The 12,841-nt window shown below is 32.0% G+C and overlaps 1 protein-coding gene across 1 annotated transcript; it reads right to left on the bottom strand.

Moving 5' to 3' along the window:
- Positions 1-9,612: 9,612 nt before the first annotated feature.
- Positions 9,613-11,875, bottom strand: LOC134710957 (monocarboxylate transporter 12-B-like). Its single transcript, XM_063571380.1, has 3 exons — positions 11,572-11,875; positions 10,587-10,712; positions 9,613-10,032 (listed from the first exon to the last, which is right to left on the bottom strand). Exons 1-3 carry the CDS (start codon positions 11,873-11,875, stop codon positions 9,794-9,796), a joined length of 669 nt encoding a protein of 222 aa, XP_063427450.1. The 3' UTR covers positions 9,613-9,793.
- Between the last annotated feature and the right edge of the window lie 966 nt (positions 11,876-12,841).

Raw genomic sequence — 12,841 nt, 5'->3', positions numbered from 1 at the left:
TGAAATTCACGTGAGCAAATTTAACCTGTGTAGTTAGTTGATTGATTAAATGAGAGAATTAGACATACTATAATATAGAAAAACAAAATATCACCTTTAGTATTTAGGGGAAAGACAACTGCTCCGCATACCACCGTATTTAACATTAAAGCAGAGAAAATCATCATTGTTCCATGAAATCCGTAGTTTTCCAGCAACAGTTTTGTGACAGGAGAAAAAATAATCATTGAAAATGAAGCTCCTAAACTGATAAGTGTCAATGCAGTGGTTTTCTTCTTATCAAAATACTTGTCTGTTGCCATCATACACGAAACTAACGACAATACAGCTCCAAATCCTAGATCACGAACAAAATATTGAAATAATGAAATAAATTGACTTTAAACCAATCAAAATTCAAAATGAAAATGACGTCTTACTTATAAATTTGTTGAATTACTTACTTGTGAAAAAATGGTATACATGTAAAACAATAGTGTTGTTCCTTTTCGCGACCTTCAATTCTGCGCTATAAAAAGTGGGAAATAAAGTCAACCAACGGTTGTTGTTTGGCAAATGCATTCCTCAATTGTATGTTATGAAAGACAGTTCAATTTGGTAAAATCTTCAATCAAGTGCTACTCGAAGGTTGCATAGTCAGTACGGTTTGTTTGTAATTCATGTTGTTAGTTTACTGATTTTTTGTCATTGACCGAAACAGTATGGATTTCAGAGATAACTTCTTCAGCGATACCTGTATCCTGGCATTGCACAAGGTAATGCGTTTTTTTTCTCTTTTTATGGCGTCGTTACACAATAAATTAATTTTATGTTTGATGTGATTATAAGTTTAAAGTACCCGTCCATGTCCACTCTGTTTTATAAAATGTAATTCTATTTGTATCCATCTGATGAATTAAGCCTTTTAAACCAATTTATATATATCATGTTGTTCTGTTATACCTCTAAACCAGGTTAGGGGAGTGTTGGCGCTTTCAAACGAGTTTAACCCCGCCACATTATGTATGTGCCTGTCCCAAGCTATAGTTGTTTTAAATTTTCTGTGTCATTATGTCTCCTGTAGAGAACTGTCTTATTGGTATTCATTCCACAGCTTCTTTTTATTATAACTTATTCAATATTTATGTAATATTATGACTATTAATATGCATAAAAGTATGCACTTTATATATAAAACGATAGGGAACAAAGACAAAAAAAACAGGGTACTGAGTATTAGGCCATACCAAATATAATGTGTTAAGCGTGTTATAGCATACCTAAAATAATGCCCATACACAATAACAATAGCGGAAAGGATGTCATAAAAGCTGAGATGAAACAACCAATAAACTGTAGTATCCCGCTCACTATTAACACTTGTCTCTCACCAAATCTTTCGACTACTGGCACCACAAGAACAGCTGTTGAAATAACGATAGACATGATTGTTAAGAGGAAAATTTTGTAAATACACAAGCGCTAGAAACCTGGTGTAAAATTTGTCATATTCATTGTATTTTTGACATTTTTACTTATTGTGTCTGTTTGTTTTGTTCACGCATCGTTGACAATGTAATGGAATTTGATGCGACTATCATACAAGTGAGAGGTTTAGCTAGCTATAAAACCAGGTTTAATCCACCATTTGCAACATGAAAAAATGTCTGTACCAAGTCAGGAATATGACAGTTGTTATCCATTCGTTTGATGTGTTTGAACTTTTGATTTTGCCATTTGATTTGGGACTTTTCTTTTTGAATTTTCCTCGGAGTTCAGTATTTTTGTGTTATCACTTTTTTCATACTGTTCAACAAAGAAATTCCCCAAAATGAGAGTAGGGGGTTTCTTAATGCTAAGTTAGAATAGCACAAAGGTTTTAACATCTATTCGATCAATGATAACGACTTTCTAAATACAGAGGTAATAACAAATGATATTTTTACAAGTTGCAGTTACACTGACACTCCTAGTTTTGGTCTCAATGCCTTTCTACTGCGTATTATTATTCATTATTTTTTATTATTCAAGCCTTTTGTACACAAAACGCGCGTCTGGCGTAAAAAATTCTAAGCCTGGTATCTTTGACGAGTTTGTACTTATCCTTGGACAATATAGCATGAAATTGAGAATGGAAATAGGGAATGTATCAAAGAGACAACAACCCGACCATAGAAAAAACAACAGCACAAGGTCACCAACAAGTCTTCAATGTCACGAGAAATTCCCGCACAGGAGGCATCCTTGAGCTGGCCCCTAAACAAATATATACTAGTTCATTGATAATGAACGCCATACTAATATCCAAATTGTACACTAGAAACTAAAATTAAAATAATACAAGACTACCAAAGACCAGAGGCTCCTGACTTGGGACAGGCGCAAAATGCAGCTGGGTTAAACATGTTTATGATATCTCAACCCTCCCCCTATACCTCTAGCCAATGTAGAAAAGTAAACGCATAACAATACGTACATTTAAAATTCAATTCAAGAGAAGTCCGAGTCTGATGTCAGAAGATGTAACCAAAGAAAATAAACAAAATGACAATTATACATAAATAACAACAGACTACCAGCAGTTAACTGACATGCCAGCTCCAGACTTCAATTAAACTGATTGAAAGATTATGATTTAATCATATGAATATCAGGTGCAATCCTTCCCGTTAGGGGTTTAGTATCATACCATCATAACATATATGAGAAGAACTAACCCGTGTCATGCCAACAACTGATTTTTGAATAAATGTGTTTAGTTCCGATGCAAAGATCCTATAAGTGAATCAATATCAACGCCAAAATATGCAATCTTAAATGACCTGACAACAGTATCGTAACTATATCCATTCGCAATTAGTCTATTTAAAGGTTTTGTTAGTTTCTGCGGTGAATACTGAAATTTTTGTGCTTTATAAAGAATATTTCCATAAAACAATAAGATGTGAAATACCTAAACGTATAAGAAGTCTGCATGTTGAGCTATATTTTCGAATGATGTTCTTATACCGATGATAAAATTTAGAAAGTGTTTTGACTAGTTTGTGATATCGAAAACCCTAGTGTAATAATTTTTCAGTAATACATAAATTTTTCTCGTTAAAATCTAAGACATTGTTACATACACGAGCGAATCGTACAAGTTGAGATATATAAACACCGCAAGATGGTGACAAGGGAACGTCACCATCTAAAAATGGATAATTAACGATATGTAATGAAAAATCATCTCTTTTATCATAAATTTTAGTATTAAGCTTTCCGTTAGTGATATAGATATCAAGATCGAGGAAAGGGCAGTGGTCATTGTTAGTATTAGCTTTATTTAAAGTAAGTTCAACAGGATAAATTTCATTAGTATACATACTAAAGTCGTCATTATTGAGAGCCAAAATGTCATTCAAATATCTAAAAATATTATTAAATTTGTTTATCTGAATTTGTCTCGATGGGTCTTTGCTGATTTTTGTCATAAATTGTAACTCTTAGCAATACAAAAACAGGTCCGCAATAAGTGGTGCACAGTAAGTCCCCATTGAAATTCCGATATAAATATATATATATACCAACCTCCTCCCAAAGATATCGCCGTATGTATCGATCCTATTAAAGTTACGGAGGTCAACTCAAAACCTAATTCCTCTGTCATACTGGTATAAAATATTCCAAATGTATTTGCAAACGCAAAAGACATGGCTACACCAAAACAACTGGCTAACATTACTACCCATGCCCATCCTTCGTCTTGAATATTTCTTTTTGTCTGTTGCTTAACGACCGTTTTTATCTTTGGGGTTCCTACTCTCTTCCAGGTCATGATGTTGCTTGTCAAATGTTTGAATCGTGAATGAAAAAGCTCAATCGTTACGTTTTTATACATTTATTATAAATAATGCAGTTATGACTGGTTTAACAATATATGATAGTTTTTAAAACAATAAGCCTTGAATATACAATGTAAAAATGTGCCTGCATCTAATGTATTTCTATTAAAAGTTAGAAAGATAAAGCATTCGTACTCTGGGACAATGACGCAAACAAAATTCGGTAAGATCTATGTGAATGACCCAAAAAGCTGCAAACCAAGCTTTCATAAATTACTCCGTCCCCTCAATAAAGCAATGACGAGACTATGATTTGCATTGAGAAACCCAAAATATAATTGGAATCAGAATTGAAAGTAGAAAGGGTTGTAATTTATAGATACACGTACCTTTTTTATAGAGAAAGTTGAAGGTCAGTGTAAATGAAATAAACAGTTTATAAATTTCGTGTATCAGAAATTTTATTCTGTATTTAAAAGTAATTAATATATTTCATAGAAGAATATTAACCAGTTTTTCGTTTAGAATCGTGAATGATAGAGTAAATTCATAACAAGCAGTTAGATATTGGCCATATCAGGTTTTATCTGCTTCATAGGAATACAAGGTGTGATTATCAAAAACCTTACAGACTAAAGTATTTACAACTACATTTGACTCATCAGTGGTGCACGAATCAAAAAGATTGGATTGGATTAGTTATCATAACGATAAAACAAATTGTACCAAATTTGACTACAGGGAAAACGGTAGTATTACATTTTCCCAGCATTAGGTTGGCCTTTTGTGTACCCAAGACAGGTGAAGGAAGTCAACTTATGAGGGCTGTGATTGGATGTAAGGGTACAATATATTTTTTATTTATCTATGAATAACTGCAGTTTGTATATTTACAATATAAATTTTAAAACCTATTGAAATATTTTCTAGAGAATTATTTGAAAAGGCTTCCAAAATTTCATAAATTTGGTGCAAAATGACGGTGGGCATGGATAACATAAACCAGCTCCGTTGGAAATTGGTCATGATACTATTTGGCTTCAATTTTTAGAATACAGTAATAAAGTACAAACACCACACATAACTGTTTTATCCAAGTTTTTATTATAAAAACTGGTAAATTTAGAAAATGTTAGTATTGTCGCCTATGGCAGAATAAATACTACCGTTTTCCCTACAGCGCGTTGACGTATAAAATAATATTCTGATATCTCTGATGAGTTTTTACAAATACTAGATCGTTACTACTGCTGGTAGACGTTTCGTTCACGAGGATATCACAAGCCAAGTAAATAGCACTTTTGTGTTGACATAAAATCATAGATTTATTAAGTTTCTGTATACATCATATTGAACAATTCAAAATATTAAGGATTTTCTGTTCCAATGTATATAAAGATTTAATTGTTTTTGTCACAAGTTTTCGAAATCGTTGGAATTTTCAGATTTACAACTAATTATTTGAGTTGGACTATCAACTGTTTATCCATGAGCCAATGATGAGTCTCATGTAGACGAAACGTGCAAATGAATACAAAAGTTGATACATATTTAGGACACCGATGACTGAAAAGAGGAAACATGACAGGTATCGAAGCTTAACATTGTTTAACATAAGATTTATAGAAAATGATCGTATAAACACTTTGTAATGTCAATGCTGACTGTAATATCGTCAGAGACAAAACATAAACCATCAGTAACACCAATCTTGTGATTGTAAACAAATATCACATATATATATTAGTTAGTTTAAGAAGTGTATACGCTAAATGCGTTCGAACGAAAAATCAGATCAGCTTCGAACTTAAAAATCCTTAATACCCAAACAGTTACAACAAAAATGGTGTCCAAGCCATTATTGATAGCTACATGTCTGACTACTTTTTTTTTTAAAACATACAACATTTTACCATATTAATAATATTTATTTCTGGTGGTAACTTCTGGATAAGTAATTTGAAAAAAACGAGTTTATAAAACGTCTTTTGGAGTACATTTGATTCCATCAGATTTTGTTTGTTCTCTTATTTGTCTCTTTTTATCGATTTTCGGGATATGAACATTGTTAAAATTCTATCACATTCAATTAATACTTTATTAACATTAAAATTTGATATTGAGCGTTTTTGATGACGACAGTAAGGAGATTGAAAAGATACCAAGGGTGTTATCTGAAATTAAAAGTCCGTTAAGCAGATAACACCATGATCAAAGAACCAATACAAAAACAGTACACAGAAACAATATTTGAACACAACGAATCCCATCATAAAAGTCGGTGTTGAACTAAGGTGCTCCGGAAGAATAAGGTCTTTATTTGCTACTTTTGGCAGTCAAAGTATTTTTCATGCAAGTAAAATCCTTTGATATACAAATCAGCTTCGGTAATACCTCAATCGCGACAATGGGAACGTTATTGTGGTAACGACCAGCACATCATATACGTTAACACCTTCGACACAGCTATTCCATAATGTGCAACATAATCACAATGGCGTCAATTTAACTTTCCAAAGGTTTGCAACAGTTTACCACTAGCAACCCTTTAAACCAATAGCATGCTTGTAAGGTGTAAATTTCTATCAAGGAGTGATCATGATAGCAAACGTAATACCATCTGGAAGATATACAGTTCATATGCAGATATTGCTAAAATGCAGCTACATACAAATGACAGTATAGAATGAAATTAGGGGCATTGGATTATAACCCTGGTTAATACAATCTCTTCTCTTGAATTTAATTTTAAATGTACGTATTGTTAAGCGTTTAATTTTCTACATTGGCTAAAGGTATAGGGGGAGGATTGAGATATCATAAACATGTTTAACCCAGCCGCATTTTTGCGCCTGTCTCAAGTCAGGAGCCTCTGGTCTTTGTAAGTCTTGTTTTTATTTTAATTTTAGTTTCTTGTGTACAATTTGGAAATTAGTATGGCGTTCATTATCACTGAACTAGTATATATTTGTTTAGGGGCCAGCTGAAGGACGCCTCCGGGTGCGGGGATTTCTCGTTACATTGAAGACCTGTTGGTGACCTTCTGCTGTTGTTTTTTCTATGGTCGGGTTGTTGTCTCTTTGAAACATTCCCCATTTCCATTCTCAATTTTATAAGATAACTATTATCGTTATGCTTAATTCTCATCCAACTCACATCGTCAATTTCTAGATGCTTGATAGATAACACTAGAAAGACGCTTCGGACGCATTAAATTCACATACTGTTATTTTGCTTTACTAGTATTGGCTAAATTCTGCTTAGGATTGAGTGCTAATTTCAAAGTGTATGATCAGTTCAGTAGTCAGTGTGTCGGTACTCGCATAACACTTTTTTTTACAAATTTTCCTTTTATAATTTAATCAAAAAAGTATTAAGAAACTCATGTTTCAACTACCTCAGGAAAAGTTTATCTCAGATAAGTTAAGGTATCATTTATATGTTTATCATATATCAAAACGTGTAAATCATAGTATCTTAATTTTTTGCAGTGTTTTATCTTCATGGTGAAGGTAAAATTCAGGAAAGCGCTTCAATCAAACCAAATTTACAATGTGATATTTTCATGTTTAAAGGCACAATATATTTTTAAGGCTAAAAAGATGTGACTGATGTCTAAATATTATTGACAAGTTCGAAATTTCGGATATTTTGGCATTTCAAAAAGACCTGGAACAAAACAATTGAAAGGCAAAATGAATATGTTAAAATTTTACAGACTTATGTTTGGTTTAATAATCCATAATTTATTATGTATTTCCATGAGGAGAGGGTGTAAATAATCTAGCTTCTACACAGTATGTAAGCATTTTTAAACAACAATAAAATACAAATTTATAAGTGGTAAACAAATAAAAATAAAACACCACGACAAACAAGAAAAAAACCGACTATGAGATAAATAACAGTCCTCAGACACAATACCGAAAAATAAAGACCGACCTACACGAACCATGCTTAGAATTCGTATGATTTTAGAAGCAAACAGGGGGTGTTAGCATATAATGTCCACAATTGGCTTGATAACCATAACTATACCCTGTTTCAGCCGTTTGCAGTCAATTCATTGCAGAAAAATTAATAATTATAAGCGATAATTTTGCTACATTAGTTGTATTGATGTTTCGTTTTCTTCTTCACATACATAAGTTATATCTCTATTCCTTGTGTTACGCTTAAATGCGGTATTAAAACTTTGAGGATTTATTTCTTATCAACCGGATGTCCAAAGATAGAAAAATATAATGGAAAGTTGAATATTTGATATTATGCGTTATTCTTAGATACAAATATTTTGTCTTAATGAGGTATAAATCGTACTTTGTAAAATACCTTCTAATTCAAACAAACAATTCGCGGAAACTGACATTATCAATGTCAACATATTTATTACGTTTTTTAACAGGAATATAGCAGTTGTTATCGAATAGTCCGTTTTTATATATGTTGGCGTTGTTTTTTTCCATTAGTGCAATAATTCTGTTCCGTTATATTCCTCTCGAAAGTGATGTGTTCCCTCAGTTTTGGTTTGTGACCTGGACTTGTTTCAGTTAAATCGATTTATGGTATTCTACTGTTGCATTTATTTTTAAACAAACAATTGGTATTTCCATGGGCACTTAATGTACTCTGTTGTAGCCGATTTGTCCTTTATTCATATGAGACTGATTTCATACAGGAACTTCTTAGGAAAACAAAAAATTGAACAAACAGTACCATTGAACTTTAGTTTCCGCTATAAGATTATTTTATCTCACTTAATAACTCTAAACTACTCATGTTAGTACAAACCCGGTAACACGTCTAAATCTGCAGGTCACATTCGTGAAAAGGGGACGTAATTGTAGGTAATGATTAATGTTGCTGATTTTGGTAAATTTGAAAGAATAAAAATATTCTGGTAACATAATGTCAAAGATATATACAAATAGATAAAAACAAATATATTAAATGAAAATCATTAAAATCAGTTTAGAATATTTTACTTGAGATATTGATGATTTTTAATATGTAGACAAGTTAAAAGACATTCGACCTGCTCCATTCTTCTTCAATCATAAATCAAAAGATAAAGATGTGGTATATACATCAATACATAAATAAGTCATCAATGAAGCAAAACAAAACAAAAAACAAAAATACAAAGAACAAAATGACACAAAAATACATATGACACAAGAAAACCAAAATGACCAATTTTCAAACGACACAAATGTCCAAACGAAACAGAAAAAAACCAAAACGACACAAAAAGAACACAGATGGAGATAAAGAATTGCATATACACTGAGTAACAAAGTTGTTATCAAACTTATCGGGGTCATAACAGATCTATCATTAGCATCGAATTCTCGAAATGAAAAAAAAAATCGATTTTACAAAGACAACAGCAGACAGGGTTAAGACCATGGGTCAAAATATGAACATTTAGATATAACAAACTAATTTTTTCGAAATCTCAAGTCTACCCCAGATACTCAACGGTTAGTTTCACAGCAAAGGTAAATAAAACAATAAACATCAATAAAGGAATATTTTTTAGAAATAATAATGATAAAATGTATATAATAAATTACAAAGCATGAGTTAATTTAAAAGTAAAACAGTAATTAACAAAACAATATTATACTTATTACATAAACAACAAAAATAAACAAAGTAAGTCATACCTTGACATAATATTAACATTGATAAAAAGAAAGTTAGTATATGTATCGCGTCAACATAACGGATAATCAAAGCATACACTTAAATTTAATCACGATTTACGTTAATGAAATTCATTTTGATAAACACTGTACTACAAGTAAGAATTTATAATGGGATATAGTTCACTTTGTCCGTCAGAATATCCACTTTAACCATGTAATCATTAATTTCTTAGTCATCTCTCGTGTCACCTATGCTACTGAACGTTCTGTTCTGAATTTGTTGAAGAACATAACAGAAGTTTAAAGTTGTCTCACCATAAAACCGACTTCAAGGTATCTTCAAACATTAAATTCAACTAAGTCAACATATCTTTCGTACACGATGATATTGTCTTTGTTGTGTTCTACGCGTTTTGTATAGACTTTCAACTTCTTTTTCGATACACTTATTTCTATCTCTGTTGGATTATGTTTCCTTCCTTTTGAGAATGGGGATAATATAAGTCCCGAAAGAATAAGAATGATAGACGCAAAAAAGAATGCAATGTTGCCATTTCCAAAAACTTTCTGTAATGATGCTGAAAATAGTAAAGAATAATTGGTATTTGTATCATATTTTGGATATTCAAATATTTTCACTATATCATCACTGAAGAGATATTAATTGTCGAAGTGACATAAGTTGCATTGAACTCGGGACCGATTATGTTATTACTAGTAACTTTACAGCTAAACTGTCGCCCAAACTAAGGTTCGTGTTGAGTTGTAATTTACTCCTTTATAAGCACACAATTTTAAAACAATTGAGAACAACAGTCTATTTTCTTATTTATAATAATGCAGTGTACAAAGTTATCAAAGGTTCCAGGATTATAATTTAATACGCTAGACGCGCGGTTCGTCTACATAAGTCTCATCAGTGACGCCCAAACTACTTCACCTGGATTGCACTGAATTGAATACAGTAATTAATAACCGAATATATGATAAAGACTTTTCTTAATGGTAAAAAGACATGGCGTTGTCAATTTATTTAGGAGTTTGATTGTCCCTCTGGTTTCTTTCCTCCCACTTTCATGGACAGATGTGAAATGAAAGGTTGTAATAAGAATCTAGTATTTGATTTACTAACCTGCAGTTGGGTTACCTAATAGACCACCGACACCTTGCATCATTAAGGCAAAGCTCAGTCCTCTTCCATAATATTTGAGCTCAAGTAAATTTTTCAAACACAAGTTGAAACCAATACTAGAACCTCCTGTAAAGGGATCACTTCTTGAAACAGTGTCTTAGAAGATTGCAAATTTGATTATCTATATATATATATTAACCAAAACGCAACAAAATCAATTGGAAAATATTTTTGTCATATTTTTTTTTATTTTGGTTTCTATCAACTTCGTTAATCTAATTAAAACATGAATTTACTATGCTTTTACTTTCTTAATATAAGAATTTCAGTTCCAGAATTGAATCCTTTGATTTCCCCAAAACTTGTTTTCAACTATTTTTTAACAGTAAACTATACTTTGACCTTGTATACAGTATTGCATGGGTTTTTTATGTGGTATGTACAGGATATCGATTGGAATTAATTTTTTTAATGTTAAATCGACTAAATGTTTCTTGTGCGTTTTTTTTTTTTTTGTAATTTCAGAAGGAGGATCGAGGGATTGAAAAACTTGTGTTACCCTTTCATGTGTTGATCGCAAGTTGATCACAAGTCAAGAATATCATTGACGATTGTTATTGTCACCGACGAACACATTCACAATAAATATAGCCTATGTTTGAGTCGTGACTTAAAAAAAAAAAATTTTGTCAATCATTATCGGTCTAACTTTGCGATCTGCGCAGATATTTCAAGTGATACATATTTTATTTTAGCGTATGTTTTTTCTTAGTTAAATACCAGCCTTCAAAACAGCTTTTAAAATCTTACAAAGAACCTTTAAAAACGAAATCCTATATTGGAAACCTTCTTGACTGCTACATTCTTCGATTTATTGAACATATATAAACCTGAACATTATCCCCATGATCCCAAATCTAACCATGTTTATTCTGCTATATATCTATATAATCAAGGATTTAGAGTAGGCTAAGAAAGTTCTCACCTGCAAAAAAGCCGTTTAACAAACTGAAGATAATGTATTGGTAGAGTTGAGTCGAGAACGGGACTATCAACAGGGTTAATCCCACAGCTAGGAGGAAGATGATCCATAACTTTATAATGTGAGAAGGGAGTTTGTAGGACAAAAAACCAAATGTTAGTCGTCCTACAATCTGAACCACTCCACTTATACTAAATACCAAAGATATGTCATCCATGCCTATTCCAACAGAGAGACCTGTTTCCGGCAGAAACCCAACTGGGATGTATAATCCAGCTACGAACAAAGCATTCGTTATCATGTACATTATAAAGCTTGGTCTCTTAGCAAATGAAATGTCTACACGTGTTAGATAACTGGTATCAGTGACTATTTTTAGTTCTGAAATAAATTGTTTAATGGTTATTTTATATGATATTTTTATTCACAAATGTTGAAATGCAATGTTATGTGCTGATCTGAAGGGAAGCATGACCTAGTCATTTTGGTTCTGCATTACAAGTGTTCACATTTGCTTAACATATTTTCATTAATTTTCGGGAAGTCTAGAACGATGTTTCACTAAACTGTAAACGAAAAGTGCGTCTGACGGACCAGAATATAACCTGGTACGTTTGGTGAAATCACTAAACTGTCAATTTACTGCACAAAAAGATATTATAAACCTGATATGTTTGATGAGAGTTACCGTCACTTTGTTTATGTCGCTGCTTTTTAATTTTCCGTCCATAAGGGCATCACCAGCGAAGTTGTCAGCAGAATTGATGTTGATGATACCCACGTGGAAGAAACATAAAATAAAATACCAGGCTTATAATATCATTTTTCCCCAGTAGATTAACTGTTTATAAAACGTTTTTCTATATTAAAGATGGCCTTAGCCGTAACAATTTTTATTTTGTGTTATTATTGTTTAAATTCAAGTGGGTATGAGAATTATAGAGATTAAATGCGGTTTCAGCATGGTTTCATTAATGAGTGTTCACATAATTGTAACTGACGTTTGTTTAGGTGATGGGTTTTTTATTGCATCAAACAGACAAATAAGCAGATGTATTTGTCCAAATAGAGATAAATGAGTGGTGACGTGCTACGAATATATCAATAATGGATATATAGATAATAGATTACAAGTTATTTCGAAGAATGGATCTAAAAACAAACCCTTTGAGAGTCATTCAAGTGTGAAATATAAATTATCTGTTGATTCTTGCTGAATTGTATTGAAAACGGACTGTAGTGAAAAGCATAATTTGTATATTACAACAGAAGA

This window comes from Mytilus trossulus, chromosome 3, assembly GCF_036588685.1.
Source record: "Mytilus trossulus isolate FHL-02 chromosome 3, PNRI_Mtr1.1.1.hap1, whole genome shotgun sequence".
Lineage (NCBI taxonomy): Eukaryota > Metazoa > Mollusca > Bivalvia > Mytilida > Mytilidae > Mytilus > Mytilus trossulus.
This window is presented reverse-complemented; position numbering and strand designations above follow the sequence as displayed.

Excerpts from the sequence above, each read along its gene's own strand:
- LOC134710957 (XM_063571380.1), bottom strand. The coding sequence starts at position 11,875 with ATGTACATGATAACGAATGCTTTGTTCGTAGCTGGATTATACATCCCA. Across the intron at positions 10,713-11,571 it reads GTTAAACGGCTTTTTTGCAG|GAGGTTCTAGTATTGGTTTC; the intron begins GTGAGAACTTTC and ends ATCCCTTTACAG. Across the intron at positions 10,033-10,586 it reads ATTAGGTAACCCAACTGCAG|CATCATTACAGAAAGTTTTT; the intron begins GTTAGTAAATCA and ends TACTATTTTCAG.